General features: G+C 36.1%; 1 protein-coding gene across 3 annotated transcripts in view; it reads left to right on the forward strand.

Annotated features, from left to right (window-relative positions):
• Positions 1–16,751, forward strand: part of ATP6V1A (ATPase H+ transporting V1 subunit A) — a 58,968-nt gene that overhangs the window by 15,910 nt on the left and 26,307 nt on the right. For all 3 annotated transcript variants that reach the window (XM_034658693.1, XM_002923493.4, XM_034658685.1), the window contains exons 2-3: positions 11,492–11,586; positions 14,534–14,662. In XM_034658693.1, coding sequence (XP_034514584.1) covers positions 11,502–11,586; positions 14,534–14,662 — 214 coding nt within the window. In that variant the 5' untranslated portion in view covers positions 11,492–11,501. The remainder of the gene's footprint in view (positions 1–11,491; positions 11,587–14,533; positions 14,663–16,751) is intronic.

Here is a 16,751-nt window from a genome sequence, read left to right on the forward strand (position 1 = left end):
TACTGTATTGATTATAAGTATGTCAAAAATTGTGAGGAAATAAGTCAGTAACATTTAAGTGATGAGACTTGGAGTATTTTTTTTTTTTTAAGATTTTATTTATTTGTCAGAGAGAGAGAGAGGCAGGCAGAGGGAGAAGCAGGCTCCCTGCTGAGCAAGGAGCCCTATGTAGGACTTGATCCCAGGACCCTGAGATCATGACCTGAGCTGAAGGCAGACACTTAACCAACCACCTTTGAGTATTTTAAAAATGGTAAGCCTATTGCTTTTGAAAATAAGTTTTAAAGAAAAATATGTAATAAATGCTTATTTTCTTTACTGTTTATATCATTTGGCTCTCTTGGCTTTTATATCCTAGATAAACTTAGGATATAAATCAAGGGACTTTCCTCAGGGACTCATTTTTTTCAACCTGAAATCGAGAAAATGTTCTAAAAATTCACAAAAAGTCAAATGGGACATTAAGGTCAGGTTCACCAGAACTTTTTTACCCTCTAGTTTAAGTTTTATCTAAGAAGTAAGAAAAATAAGAGGAATTTCTCACTCAGGTACTATTTATATAGCTTCATTGTTCCAAATTTATGACAGTCTATTAACCAAGTTTCCACTACTATTCTCTGTTATTAACAGTAACAGAATTGGGTGTTTTCATTAATATTCTTATTTGCTCCAAAGATGTTCATTTTCCACTTAGATGTGCCCATTTATTTTGCACTTCATTGCCCGTTTTTCTTTCTTTCTGTCTTTCTTCTTTCTTTCTTTCTGTCTTTCTTTTCTTTCTGTTTGTCTTTCTTTCTGTCTTTCTTTCTTATTATCAGTTGGTTAGGTTTGTATTATAAAGCTAGGCACTAGAAAAATATGGCATTATGCACTGTTCCTTAAGAATCTTAACTTTTTGGGACACGTGGGTGGCTCAGTCATTTAAGCATCCAACTCTTGATTCTGGCTCAGTTCACGATCTTGGGATGGTGGAATCAAGCCCTGCACTGGGCTCCGTGCTCAGAGAGGAGTCTGTTTCTCTCTCTTGTTCTCTCCCTCTACCCTTCCCTCTACCCCTCCCTACCCCTCAAATAAATAGATAAGTCTTTAAAAAAAAAATCTTAGTTTTTTAAGAGATGGATATTTTAGGAGCAGTCAATTCTTGGTCTACTACTTATTCTTTAGTTTGTGAATAATCTGTCACCTTTTTTCATCTCCCTTTTGCCTGCATATTAACCTTTAACCTTTGTAATTCTAGTATAGAGTCAGTTACTAATGAAAAACAGGGAACTTTGGCTTTAAAAAAGAAAAGGTAATAGAGCTGTTGGCTGAAATAGGTCTTTTGAATTATTTGTTGTAAAATGCCTACATGTTAAAACCAGACTAAATCTGGTCTTCACCACTCTATAGCTGTGTCGTCTTGAGTGGGTGACTTAAGTGTCAAAACCTATTTCCTAGTCAAACACCACTAATGTCATAAGGCTGTTAAGTATGTGCCCATTTTTTAACATAATGCCTGGAGTGTAAATATGTGTGTAATGAATAGTAGTTGATATTATCTATTTTCATTTTCAGACATTTTTATCAAATTACTGCTGTGCAAGGTACTTTGCTGTGTGTAGGGAGAGGCCAAAAAATAATAAACATGCTCCTTGAAAGCAGGGATACTGAAGTATATTCATATAATAGCTTACCATTGATCATAGGCTTCTAGCCTGTAAATTCAAACATATAACTTATAGAGTAAATACAGTATTTTGTTTTTTTTTTTAACTAAAGCTTTGGACTATCACACTCTATAGTACAATTTTATTTATAAAAATTTGAAGTGAAAGGAATCTAATTGCTAATTTCTAGAAATGCTATAAAAACTGTTTGTGGGCGGGGCACCTTGGTGGCTCAGTCATTAAACATCTGCCTTTGGCTCTGGTCATGATCCCAAGGTCCTGGGATCGAACCCCACATCAGGCTCCGTGCTCAGCAGGAAGCCTGCTTCTCCCTTTCCCACTCCCCCTGCTTGTGTTCCGTCTCTCGCTGTCTCTGTCTGTCAAATAAATAAAATCTTTAAAAAAAAATTGTTTGTGGGCAAGCCTGTTAGTAAACCTATAGGTATGTAGCTGATAGTTTGAATTCTATTCCCCACTTAAGTGTCCACCTTAGCTTTTATATTTACTATTTATTTTACAAGAATGCCTTTATTTTGATAAATGGAGGGGTGTAGTATGCATGTCCTCAAAAAGTTTTATTCCAATAGGAGTAAATTTTTCCTGATTCCATTAGTCCGGTTTGCCATCTGTATTTTTTCTGTACTTCTCTACACTTTGGTTCCCAGTTTTGTCTGCATGTTTCCTTATTGTCCATCTCAGTAATTTTTGTAAGCTATTTAAGTAGTGACCTTATGTTTGCCTTTATTCTTAACTTTTTGGTCTATCCATTCTTATCTGCCTGTCTGTCTGTCTATCTATCTTTTTATTTAAGTGGGCTCCACGCCGAGGATGGAGCTCAATGCAGAGCTTGAACTCATGACCCTGAAATCAAGACCTGAGCTGAAATCAAGAGCGGATGCTTAACCGACTGAGCCACCCAGGGGCCCCCATTCTCCTTTTTTTAAATAGCAATATGAAATATGTATAATATAAAAATATTTATTCTTAAAACTCTTTCTTTTCTTCTTAGATTGGTTAATTTAGTAGACCAGTAAAAGCAACAGGGACTCAAATGCAAAGTGGCCTGTCTGCTTAGATTAGCTCCCTACAAGGTCCCAGGTTAGCTGCACATCTTGTGCAGATGAGCACATCGCAAGGGGAAAAACGTGTTTCTCATGGCCTGTATCTTTTAAAAGAGCAAAGAAATAAGGGGTGCCTGGGTGGCTCCGTTGGTTAAGCGTCTGCCTTCAGCTCAGGCCCTGATCCCAGGGTCCTGGGATCAAGTCCTGCATCGGGCTCCCTGCTCAGGGGTGAGTCTGTTTCTCCCTCTGCCTGCCACTCCCCCTGGCTTGTGCTCTCTTTCTCGCTCCCTCTCTCAAATAAAAAAAATTGAAAATCTTAAAAAAATAAATAAAAGAGCAAAGAAATTATTTCCACAAGCTTTCCAACGGACTTTGCCTTACCTCCTTACCGGTCACAACATCATTATATGCTCATTTCCAAGCCAGTTATTCGCAAAGAAACTAGAATTACCTTGATGGGCTTACCAAAATTGGAGCCAACTTAGGGTTTTGTTGGCAAGATAAAAATAGAAACTAGTTAAGCATAGTTATCTGCTGCATAAATGTTTCAAATGGAGTTGCTGGGTGGGTAGATTAAATAAAATGAGTAGGAAAGTGTTTCACAAAATGATGTAGTACTGTACTCTATAAATACAAGGTAGTGTTATTAGCTGGAATTCTACTTCTTTTATAACTTTTGACTGACCATAAGAATATCAAACAGATTTATGATGCCCTTTTCTAAGAAGATAAACTATGTACAAAATGAAGTATTAAGTGCCCCAGGATTTTATATGTAAATAATATTGTCCTGGAACCTTGGTATATAGGTCTTACATAACACCTCATACTTGCCACCCAGGAACCCCTGTTATTTCTGGAATGATGAAATTACTATATAGTGCACCAACCAGTAGCAATTTAGAGAGGACCTTGTGAAATGGAAGAAACAGAACTGGGGCTCTGGTGTTGTGATTTGCTACTGCAGTGTTCCGCAGCGTGGAGGAGAGACTGCTGACTCATTAGAGCAGATGGTTGCCTGTGCTAACTTTCTGGATTTTTCCCCTTCTACAGCAGGGTTTTGTTTTTAATTTTTTACAGATATGGGTGGAAAACCCTACAACTTGTGACTGTAGGAATTTTAGTTGTAAATTGCATTTACTTATTATCCTCAAGGTAGGAATCAAACAAGTAAAGGCGAAGTTTTTATATAATCATTGAGTTGATTTCTCTGTGAGTGCAGGAATGTATGCCACATTGTTTTGAAGCAAGCAATTGTTTTTAAAGTAGGTATCATGCTTTTTTTAAATGATGGAAAGCAACAAGAATGGGTGTATATTGTAATAGGAAGGAGTTAATAAATAGCATATAAAACTTAATGTAGCATGAAATCATATGTTACTTTGATATTATGGAGATTTGGGATAAGATTAACTTACAGTGTAATGTAACTTGCAATATAATTTGCTTATTTCAAGTTAAAATGTTTTGGGATGTTGTTGTCTTATACATCTTTAAAAGCCTGTGCTTTTCCACATAGAGGCATAAGCATTAAATAATGAAACAGAAGATTTTAGTGTGGAACATTTTTATTTTCACTATTTTCATACATAACAATGAAGGGTGATTAATGGATACAAAGTAGTATGTTGTGTGACTGTGCTTATCAAACTGCTATGTACTTAGTCTTTTTCAGTGATTAAGTCAATATAAGTCTATCTAACAAATAATTTTTATTTTACTTTTGGGAAGGAAGCAATTTCATATTTATCTTTTAAAACAGATACTGTATATAATAGAGTGCAAAACTTGCTTGGATTAAGAGAATGTACAAGAGCATACACAGAAATTTTTCTGGGGGGTACCTGGGTGGCTCAGGTCATGATCTCAGGATCTTGAGATGGAGCTCTGCATTGGGCTCAGTGCTGAACGTGGAGCCTGCTTAAGATTCTGTCTCTCCCTCTCTCTGTGGGTCTCCCCATGCCCCCCTCACTCGAGTGTGTGCGTTCTCTCTCGCTCGCTAAAAAATGAAGTTTCCCTGCTTATAGTAGACTGCTATAACATCCTGTTCTCTGTCAAGATTGAGAGGAGATAGAGGGGTTTTTATTCACTGTTTACTTGTTTTTCTCCTATTGAGGTGCTTCCCCCCGGCCCCCCCCCACTTCATATGTGTTTGGCATAAAAAAATATTTGGAAGTACAATGGGAACCCTTATCTCAGTGCTGTGAGAATTGAAAATTTAATGTTCAAAAAAGCTCATTACCTTGGACCAGTCTATGGAAGTTTCTCAGAGTGTTTTTGAAGTGTTAAGAAGTTGGAGCCAAAAACTTCCAGACCTGCAAAACATATTTTCCAACTCCATCAGAAAAAGTACTTTAGAAGTTAAATAAACTCTTAATTGGGACTTCTTTTCCTATAATTACTGATGGTGGGTTCTATCTAAGTTATATGTTGAAGGACAAAAAATGAGTTCCTGGATGAAACTAAGGCTTTGGTTGTATGGCAACCTGACCTCTACGTTAGTTGCTTGACTTATTAGCCCAAGCATTGTCCTAAGTGCCCTACTTTCTAAAGCCACTTTTGTATTTCTTTCCTCCTTTACAGAATAACTAGTTATAAGATAACTAAGAGAACAGGCCAAAGATCGTTGTGGTTCAAGTGTGAGTCTAAGTTTCATTATCCAGGGAGCAATTATTCATTTTATTCATTATTTGAGCATTTTGGGTTCTCTGGAATCAGATGTCAAGAGTCTGTTGTATAAGATGTTTGTTGGGGATCAACCCATGTGAAGGGAAGGGGGCAGACGCCGAATTGGGCAGAGAAGAAGTTGAAATGCAGTTCAGGTCTGGAAAAGCCTTAGCTGACCCTGTGGGGAGATCTGGAGTGAGTAGTGACTTGTGAGAACATCCTACATCCGGTTTACATGGCTGGGTCTTTATACCTGCGCTTTGCTCGGTCACCAGGTGCAGGTGGCCAGCGAAGGATGTGAAGGTGGGCCAAGCAGCTCTCTGCATCTGAGGCCAACCCTGGAGTGACAGCTGCTGGCTATCTGCTGACGACATTTTCTGTCCTTTTTTGAAGGGGAATCTGGATGCTGCAGTCTCCCTGTCTAATTTGATAACACTGTTGCCCTGAGGCAGAGACTGCTACCCTTCCTACCGTATAAGATTGTTTAGATGCAAATGTTAGAAATCAGCCTAGTTAATTGAGGCAGAGAGTGCAGGGCTTAATGAGCAGAGGCATTGGAGTCAGACTGCCGAGGTTCAAATCCCACCTGTAAAGCTTGCCAATTTTGTGATCTTGGGCAGTTACTTAAATCTCCATTTCTTGGGTTTCCCATTTGTAAAATGAAAGTGGTATTAGTGGGCATGAAGTTATTAAGTAACTATTCACTGAGCACTTATTTTCTTTGCCCAGGCAGTATTTTCTTTGCCCTCATGAAACTTGAATTGTAGGGAGTGACACATGTAATAAAAAAGTGAATTAAAAAGTATATTCTTTCACGTAGTTAGTTATAAGTGCTATGAATAAAAGCAGGGTAAGAACATTGAGTATAACAATGGGATCAGGGGGACTATGGGAGTGAGGAAACACTTTCCAGGCAGGAGCGCACCAAGCAGAAAGGTCTGAGTTGCTGGAGCCGAGATTAAAATTTAACTGTGTTAAAACATATAAAAATGAACAAAAGTCCTGAAAATTTTTTCATTTTATATTTTAAAAACTCAGTTTTAAAAGTTTTAAAAACTTTTCATAATTTTCTTATTTTGTCCTGAAAGATAGCTGGTTTGGGGATGTATTTAACCACTTCTGTGCATGTAACACAGTGGCGTAGAAAAAGCTAAGTTACACATAATCATTATCATCTATTTCTCCTCTTAACATTGACTTTTTAAAAAGTAGAATCATCTTGATTTGCTATATAAGAATATTAATCAGATGAATGCAGGTTTGTGGATCTGGTAAAAGTATCTCTAAATTTATAGAATTATTATTTAGGCTCTTAACTCTCTTACTAGTTTGATGTCACTGTTTCTAACGTCTGTTGTCTTGGCATAAATTAAATAATATATGCCTAAAAATAATACAGTTAAAAACTATAGAATCATTAGTTTCCATGGTGGCTAGGATTATTCAGCTGAGTGATAAATCCACAAGGCAGCTGAATCACGAATAACCCCTTTGATTTCCCCTAATCATTGCTCATACATTTAGAGGTTCTCACTGTTGTTTTAAAGGGAACGTATATAAATACTTATTTTTAAAAATCAGAACAGATACCTGTATTGCCTTCCGAACTCTCCCCAGAATACCTTCATGAGCCCTGGAAGATTTGAATCATCTATGAAGAAGCTCTACTCTAATGTCTCCTTGTTCATCCTTCAAGACTTTGTTTACCGTTTTCTAAATCATTCCTGTTCTGCCCAAGTCCAGGTTTGATGCCTTTGTTTTGTGCTCTTCCAGATCAGCCTGACAGCTCCTATGAGAGTGTCACTTGTTATAACTACCTATTTGCCTTTTTATCCCACCAGGCCAGAAGTTCCTTGGGGGAGAGATTGTATCTTACTACTTCATTATATTTTATATTTTCAACCTGTAACACACAGCACCTGGCACATCCTTGATGCCTAAAATCTACCTAGTTTTAAAAAGTTACGGTAAAATACACTTAGTAGCTAAGAAAAAAACTAGCCAAGTGACTAGATTTCGTTCAAGTAACAGGAAGGTAGGAATATACTAGGTGCTTTTTAGAAATTAGGCAAGATAAGCTTGTATTAACAGAATCCATTTAGTAGTCATTGCTTTCACTTTTCTGTTAGGCTTACTTTTAGGTGCCATGCAACAACCCCATTAGATTTTACAGATGAAACTGAGGTTCATAAGTTTGAAAGAATTTGATTTGCCTGAGGGTATAATTTATAAATTCAAACTCAATCTGTCTGACTCAAAGCCTTGTTTCAATAAAAAGAAGCAGCCAGGACAGATGAAATGGTACTCTTCAGTTCTTACTTGTATAACATTTAGAATACTATTTTTTATATTATTTGCTCCCCTTTAAAAGAAACATTGAGGGGCACCTGGGTGGCTCGGTTCGTTGAGCACCTAACTCTTGATTTTGGCTCATGTCATGATCCTCCGGGTTGGGTCATAGGATCGGACTGCACGGTTAGCACAGAGTCTGCTTGTCCCTCTCCCACTGCTCCCCCCCCGCCCCCCCCACTTCATATACTCTGTCTCTCAAATAAAATCTTTAAAAATAAATAAATAAAACAAACATTGATATTATGAAATCCTTCCAGAAAAGAGTAGCCTTGGGAGAGAAAGATCTGAAAATTTTTTTTGAGAGTTAAAGGCACTACAGAGAATTTCCTTGGGAGAGCGACATCCTCTGTGTGGCCACAGCGGTTGGAAGAAATAGGGCCAGAGGGTAGAAGCAATGGGGAAGTAGATTTATGTGGGATATAAGACGCTAAGAGGATATTTTTAAAAAACAGAATGGCTTTTTCAACATTGAAGCCCTGCTTAAATAGTGGTATTACTGATGAAATTCTTGTAAGCATTTTACATTTCACAAGGAACATTCAACAATTTGTAATTCAGTCGCAACTCTGGGATGGGTGTTAGCGTTATTCCTACTTTTCAGATGAAGGTACAAAGAGATGATTTGTCCAGATCCTCCTGCATCATGTCACTGGTAGAACCAGGGTGTTCAAAGTCTGCTGACTCAAAATTTCATGCTGTTTCCACTTTAATAGGCAGGTGACCATGTATCACGCATGCTATGTAGGAAATACCCGTATTTGAGGAAGAAGTTAGACTGTTATCACGTTGTCTTCTGACTTTGAAAATCTCTTTTTCTGAAGATTAAAATTTGAACTTATTTGTTTGTTCTCTACTTCTTTGAAGACTTTGCCCAGCCCATTTCCCAAATAAATGTCTTTAAACTTCGTTTTTTTCTTATTATCTAAGTTTTTCTAGAAAAATTTGTTCTTTTTATATTCCAGTCATTTGCAGTTCCATACCTGCTTACTTAGCAGTCCCTTCTACTGCATCTTTAGGAAGCCGGAAAATCCTAGTAAACCAATTTCCCCTTTTCTTTACTTCTTCCCTCAATGCCCTTCTTCCAATTTAATTTTCCTATTGAGAACACAAAAATCTTTTGTCTCTTTTATTGTGATACTTGTGACTGTGGTATGTGGTTTATTTTTTTCTTTCTAATTCAGTTCCATTGTTTCCAGTGGATGTAAGTATTCTCCAACTTTTATCAATAAATTACCAGCCTTGGTAGTCTCAACCTTATCACCAAGGCGATCTTTGAGTTCTTGGTACTTTTCTTGACCCTTCGATCATATTCTTCTTACTTTCAAGTCTCCTCTATCTCCATGTGGTTTTCATCTTTGTTTTCACTCATACTTGTTTCTTTAATTACTTGGCTCTTTCTTGTTAGACTTATCTACCATTCTCCTTCTGAAGAGTATCAAGCCATAACTCCACTGTTAATGACTTCATTGTTACACTCTCCTCCCCAATTCTTTGATATCTTGGTTAATGGATTATAGATTGTGCCCCGTGGAGTATATGGTTCCATAGTGATCCTTCAGTGGCTCCAGAAAGATAAAAACACTACTCAACCCTGCCTGAATTAATCCCCAAATCTCAAGGTTTGTTTTTCCTTTTTCTTTCTGTATTCTATCTGGACTCAACTTAGCCTCAAAACTTACTTTCCACCTACCTGTTCCCCTTACCTCGTCCATATTGGTTTGCACTTCTCCCACATCTGAATCAATTTCTCCTCTGCTCCCAGTGTGTTGCTATTTTGGAAGGCAGCTGTGCTTACCATTATACTACTAATGCCCAGTGTGTTGTAATTTTGAACACTAAAGTCATTTTGCTTTATAGTACATTTGTTTAAAGCCAGTGAAAACTCCTTTATTCACAATCTTTATTCCCTAAATTCAACACAGTGCCTTTTCAAGGTAGGAGCTCAATAAACATTTAATAAGTTGAATTCCATTGACATTCAAGCCATAACTATTTCCAGAGCTTTTCAACTTCTCAGCTTGCCTGCATTCCCTCCTCTAATCTGTTAGTTGAATTAAACATCATCCTTCTCATAACAGTTTCCCCTTGGTTGTTTCCTATTGTTTATGGGCTTAAAGTCCACTTGGTATTCATTTCAAGACCCACACATTAATCCCTCTACCTTCGCATCCTTATTTTTCACTGTTGCCTTAGTGTAAACCTTTTACTCCAGTCAGACTGATCTGTTAACTGTTCCTGCAAATTTTATTTCCATTCTTTTGTTCTTGTTATTTCCCCCACCTGGAATGCCTTTGCTGTCCTCCTTAGTTTGTGCTAATTCTACCTCACCTTCAAGAAGTCTTCCCTAAACATTCTAATCTTTGTACTTTTAGTAAATAAGTGTGTATTATTTGGTACTCAGTTACTTATTGATCTGTTACCCTTACTTTATGGTTATTTGGGGACATTATTAGCTTTTTATATGTACATATACTTTATCTTCCTTATTAAATTGCCAATAATTATTAAGTTAGACCAGCAATCAAAAATAAACTTTCTACTTTGGGATCTGCAACCAGTTTTCTGTTTGGACTTGAATAGTTCATTCTTTGGGTTTTTGAGATTGCACACCTATAAAATAAAGAAGTTGAACAGAATTTCTTAAACTGATCTGTGTTCTGCTTTAAAAAAAAAAAAAGAAGAAAAAGGAAAATTGCTTCCAGAAAAATTATAAAGATAGATGATACATTAAAAATTTTTTATTATAAGATATAATTTGTCAGAAATGTTATAAAGGTAGATAAGATATTGTAAGATATAATTTATCAGTAAAATTATAAAGATAGATAATACATTTAAAATTTTTTTATTGTAAGATATAATTTGTCAAATGGTGAAAAGTAAAGCAGAGAAGGAGAGAGGTATGTTGCAATTTTAAATAGGTGGCCAGAGAAGCACCTCAGAGAAGGCGACATTTAGTAAAGACCTAAAAGAGGTATAGGAATGGCTATCTGAGAGAAGAATACTCCAGGCAGGGGGATAAGTACAAAGATCCTGGGGCAGAATGCCTATGTTTTTGAGAGATGGTGAAGGGTTAAGTATGTGTATGCAGAATGATTAAGGGAAAGAGTAGCTGGAGAGGAGGTTAGAGTGGTAATGGCAGTGGGGACAAGATGTGTTGGGCTGGAAAAGCCATTGTTTATTATGCTCCTTGGTATTTTCTCTGGAGTACTTTGCATAGGAATATGTGATTTTGAATTTTAATAACTTAGACCACCCAGAAATGAGATACTTTTTTTAAATAATTTTTATTTTGTTATATTAGTCACCATATAGTACATCCCCAGTTTTTGATGCAATGTTCCATGATTCATTATTTGCATATAACACCCAGTGCACCATGCATATGTGCCCTCCTTAATACCCATCACTGGCCTATCCCAATCCCCTACTCCCCCTCCCCTCTGAAGCCCTCAGTTTGTTTCCCAGAGTCCACAGTCTATCATGGTTCATTCCCCCTTCTGTTTACCCCCCCTTCATTCTTCCCTTCCTTCTCCTATTGATCTTCCTATTTCTTAGTTCCATAAATGAGTCAAACCATATGATAATTGTCTTTCTCTGCTTGACTTACAGAAATGAGATACTTTTAACCAAATTTTAAGAATTGTACATTTTACTCTGAAGAAGTGGTAATAGCTCAAAAATAGACTGATGATGAGAGTTGACTACTTATGTCAGTTCTTTTGCTTTAGGGTTTGTAATTATAACTTTTTTTTTTAACCGTAGGTAAATTAACATGATGGACTTCTCCAAGCTACCCAAAATACTTGATGAAGATAAAGAAAGCACGTTTGGTTATGTGCATGGGGTCTCAGGACCTGGTAAGTAATATGTAATAATCTCAATAGTAAAGATCCCTAACTTCAATTAATGTCTTTTCAAGGTGTTTTAGGTAAAATACACAGGTTTCTGTTCACGCATATAAATTCTATTTGACCCTAAAAGATTTCATAGTTGCTATAACACTGAGGTAATACCTCTATCATAAGAGCTTCTCTGGCATTCATTATCTTAATTTGATAATTATTGGGCACTAATTTGTGATATCCTATTTATTACATAAATGTATAATAGCTGTTCAGAGTTTTAGATATGTCTTAAATTTTTTTGGTTAAATTTGGGGTAAAAAGGCTATATAAAGTTTATAGCTGTTAGTATGTAATACCTTGCAGGTAATGGGCATCCAGTAAATATATGTTTATGTGGTTTGAACTTAAATAATTTTTTTCAGAGCATTTCTCAACAATATCATCCTTGGCTCTTTGCATGTATAAATCCTTTTGAACGTTTATTTCGTATATCGCATAACTAGCTATCTGTGGGAAAGAAGTTTTATGACGTGAGAATAATAGAAAGCAGTTTAAAAACTTTGTTTATTCTGCCAAAACTTGGGGTACTGCATTTTAAATGATAAATCTCATTCTAGTATTCATTTTACTCCAACTGCAAAATACGATTCACAGTTTTCCATAGGTAAACCTGCTCATTGATTTATAGTTCTTAGTACCATGGATATTTTTCCTTATGTCTTTTTATAAACCTCATGCTGTGGCTTTTTTGTTTTAAGCACAATAGATGACCCTTTTTTGGTGTTTATGCAAATGTAGTCAGTCAGTCACACTGTTTATTTCTCCCTACAAAGCTTCTACAGCTTAGAACTTGGTGTTTGAGCATGAACTCACTGGCAAAAATACATTTCAAGGGGCGCCTGGGTGGCACAGCGGTTAAGCGTCTGCCTTCGGCTCAGGGCGTGATCCCGGCGTTATGGGATCGAGCCCCACATCAGGCTCCTCGGTTATGAGCCTGTTTCTTCCTCTCCCACTCCCCCTGCTTGTGTTCCCTCTCTCGCTGGCTGTCTCTATCTCTGTCGAATAAACAAATAAAAATCTTAAAAAAAAAAAAATACATTTCACTGTTTTCAATCTCTTGCCATTCTGAAAAGCAGTTTTTCCTTTGATGATCAGAAGGGTCTTTAGGAAAGTTGGGCAACACAAGAACTTTTAGGGAAAAGACAAAAAAGAACACCATCAAAAGAGTTTAGGTAAAAATATTTTTCTGAAACTTGTAGTAAACTGCTCCTGGAACCTTTTTATTATTCTTAAGTACTTAATAAAATGGTAGAGAAATGGCATACTTTTGGGTTTATGAAATATGACTTAAAATTTTAGGGGCATCTGGGTGGCTCAGTTGGTTAAGTGTCGAGCTCTTGATTTTGGCTCAGGTCGTGATCTCAGGGTTGTGAGATTGAGCCCAGAGTCGGGATCCATGCTAGGTGGGGAGCCCGCTTAAGATTCTCTCTCTTCCTGGGGGGGGTAGTCAGAAGGGGGAATGAGACATGAGAGACTATGGACTATGAGAAACAAACTGAGGGCCTCAGAGGGGAGGGGGGTGGGGGATTGGGATAGACCGGTGATGGGTAGTAAGGAGGGCACGTATTGCATGGTGCACTGGGTGTTATACGCAACTAATGAAGCATTGAACTTTACATCGGAATCCGGGGATGTACTATATGGTGACTAACATAATAAAAAATCATCAAAAAAAAGAAAAAAACAATGCACAAGTTAAAACATTAAAAAAAAAAAAAAAGATTCTCTCTCTTCCTCTCCCCTCCCCCCTTAAAAAAATAATAAAATAAAATTTTAGTTGTCTCTATCATTTCAGTTCATCTTAACTATTCTTCTTATATAGTAGGTATAGAGGTAAATATTTGTGAAATTAACAAATCTTCATTATTCTAATCCAAGTTAATTAAATATTAATACTTTAATTGTTTCCACTTGAATATTACCCAATACATAGTTCTAATTAATTGTATCAGAAGGCTAAATATTAAAAATACGGTTATTCCCACACATAACGGAAAATGTACAACTTTCCCTGCCTACCAGAAAAGTAGCTTTTATTTACTAGACAACATGATCTAAAATGGTAAGTAGAAATTCTGGTTCAGTATTCATAAGAAATAGGGATTCTTAATCAGGACTTCACCCAGTGGTGATGACTGATTATAAACATCCTTATGAAAGGATGAAAGATCTAGAAAAATATTATTTTTTAAAGATTCTATGTTTTAGGTAATCTCTGCACCCAACATGAGGCTCGAACTCACAACCTCAAGATCAGGAGTTGCATGCTCAGCCAACTGATCCATCCAGGTGCCCCTGAAAAAAATTTTTAGATGCATATGTGAGTTTTTTTAGATAGTGCTGTCATTAGTTTATCAAAGGGGTCCTTGTTGCAGAAGAGTTTTAAGAACCACTAATATGAAGTGTTAGAAATGAAATTAAAGATGGTATTTTAAATATTATTTCTCAAAGGAATGGTGACAACACAGCAAACTGATAATTGTGTGGCATTCTACCATGCTACTAGCTAAAGCTCTTGTTCCAATTTTAGCTTAAAGGTTTTTTTATTGTTCACAAATCCATCATTCCATGTTTTATAGCAACTTGGGTTGATCAAAATGTGTCTCAATGCTGCTAGGTAAGAGTTTACCATATAGAACTTCAGACCTTTTGAAAGTAATTTTCATGTGTATTATATAAATGAAATAAATAAGCTTTAGCCTAACAAATTTATTTTGTTTACCTGTATATCATATGCTAAAAACGCATATTTTCGTGAAACTGTATGTATGTTTCATAGCAGGTGTTTTATTTTTCTTAGTACGTGAGAGAGGTGTATTATTGGATTAATCAGATATTTCAATTATCTGTAATTATTCCCAGAATCTTAAGTTACCAAATACTCATTTGTTCTTTTCAGTGGTTACAGCCTGTGACATGGCAGGTGCAGCCATGTATGAACTGGTGAGAGTGGGCCACAGTGAGTTGGTTGGAGAGATTATCCGATTGGAGGGTGACATGGCTACTATCCAAGTGTATGAAGAAACTTGTATCCTTTTTGGTTCAATGTCTTGCTACTTTCTACAAATCAGAATTTAAGGATTTATGGCAAAGGTGGAAGCGGCAACAACCAATAGTATCAAAAGCATGAAATGTTGGTGTTGTAAAGAAACCTGATTTATAGAGGAATTTGAAGAAAGGTACTAGGAATTAATGACCTTATTTTAAGAAATTAGTTTTCTCTTTTGAAATTTCATTGGTCTTAATATTTTGGTAGTTCCCAAACTTTAGGAAGACGAATTACAATTTTTGTTAAGAGTGACACATAACTGTAGAGGAAGGCATAAACAGAATAACAATGTCAATTTATATGGTTAGAATTCTTTGATCATGATTTCCGTTTAAAATAGAAAATTCATAAATAAATCAGTCATTACTCTTTATCTTTATTCTAATAAATAGTGCTGGATGACATGTTACATTATAGCTTTAACACTAGGCAATCTTTACCACTTGTTTGATTGTCATACTTTTGGCTTTTAAACATAGTATTTATATTCAGTTTTCTATGAAAAAGAGATAATGTGTTAGGCTTTGTGAAGAGGAACCACTTTTTTTTAACTTCACTTATGTGTTTTACTTAAATTGATTCTCCAGATCAGCATTAATTCTTATTTATTATTTTTTAAAAATTTTTATTGAAGTAGAGTTAACATACAATATTATTACTAGTTTCAGGTGTATAACATAGGAATTTGACAATTACATACTTTAGGACATGCTCTCCATGATAAGTATAATTCCCATCTGTTACCAAAGTTATTATGATATTATTGACTATATTCCCCATGCTGTACTTTTTCATCCCCATGACTAATTTATTTTATAACTGGAAGTTTGTACCTCTTAATATCCTTCACCTATTTTCTCCCATCCACCCAACCTTCTCCCTTCTGGCAACCACTAGGTTGTTCTGTGTATTTAATGAATCTGTCTCTGTTTTGGTTTGCTCATTTGTTTTGTTTTCTAGATTCCACACGTAAGTGAAATTATATGGTATTTGTTTTTCTCTGTTTTTCTCTGACTTATTTCGTGGGCCTTCTAGGTCCACCCATGTTGTCACGAATGGCAAGATTTCACTGTTTTTTGTGGCTGAGTAATGTTTTATTGTGTAATATAACATAAGTGTGTATATATATGTGTGTGTGTGTGTATATGTGTGTGTGTGTATATATATAACACAATATATTCTATGTACACATGCCACAATATTCTGTACACACACACACAAATGCACATGCTACATCGTCTTTGTCCATTAATCTATCAGTGGATACTTAGGTTACTTACATATCTTGGCTATTGTAAATAATGTTGCTATAAATATAGGGGCAGCATTAGTTCTTTGACTAGTTAATTAAGCTTTACTTTATATAACTTTTTTGCCATCCGAAAATACATTTTTTCAGGTAACTGCTCTCTCTGTGTGAGTACTGGGGTGCTAAATCAAAATAAAATCTTCTGAAAATTCAAATAAAATTAGAGGTCTTTGTAGCTATGAAATCATGACTAATTAAAAGGACTTTTAAAGGGTTTTTTTCTAATGTTAGCTTTGTCTTTCAATCTTTTATGTAGTTTGAAGACTTAAGATAAAAACAAATGAACATGTATACTGTGACAACCCTCTCGACCTCTGTCATCCCATATCTGGCCAATTTTCAAAACATACAAGCATGCACGCAGCCATTTTTATTAATTCCTTTTATTGTATATCCTTCTAGTTTGTTAATTGCATATATGAACCAATATAAATATGTTATTTTTCTAACCTTTTTTCCCAAAAGACCTCATATTATATGCACTGTTCTACACCTTGCTTTTTTCACTTAAAATATATGTATTATGGAAGATAGATAGGTATGTGATAAAGTATAGGAAAATGTTAATGGTAAGACCTAACTGGTAGATAAAAGAATTCACTGTAGGGGCGCCTGGGTGGCTCAGTCGTTAAGCATTTGCCTTAGGCTCAGGGCGTGATCTCAGAGTCCTGGGATCCAGCCTCACATCGGGCTCCTCCACTGGGAGCCTGCTGCTTCCTCTCCCACTCCCCCTGCTTGTGTTCCCTATCGCTGGCTGTT

Source organism: Ailuropoda melanoleuca, chromosome 1, assembly GCF_002007445.2.
Source record: "Ailuropoda melanoleuca isolate Jingjing chromosome 1, ASM200744v2, whole genome shotgun sequence".
Taxonomy (NCBI): Eukaryota; Metazoa; Chordata; class Mammalia; order Carnivora; family Ursidae; genus Ailuropoda; species Ailuropoda melanoleuca.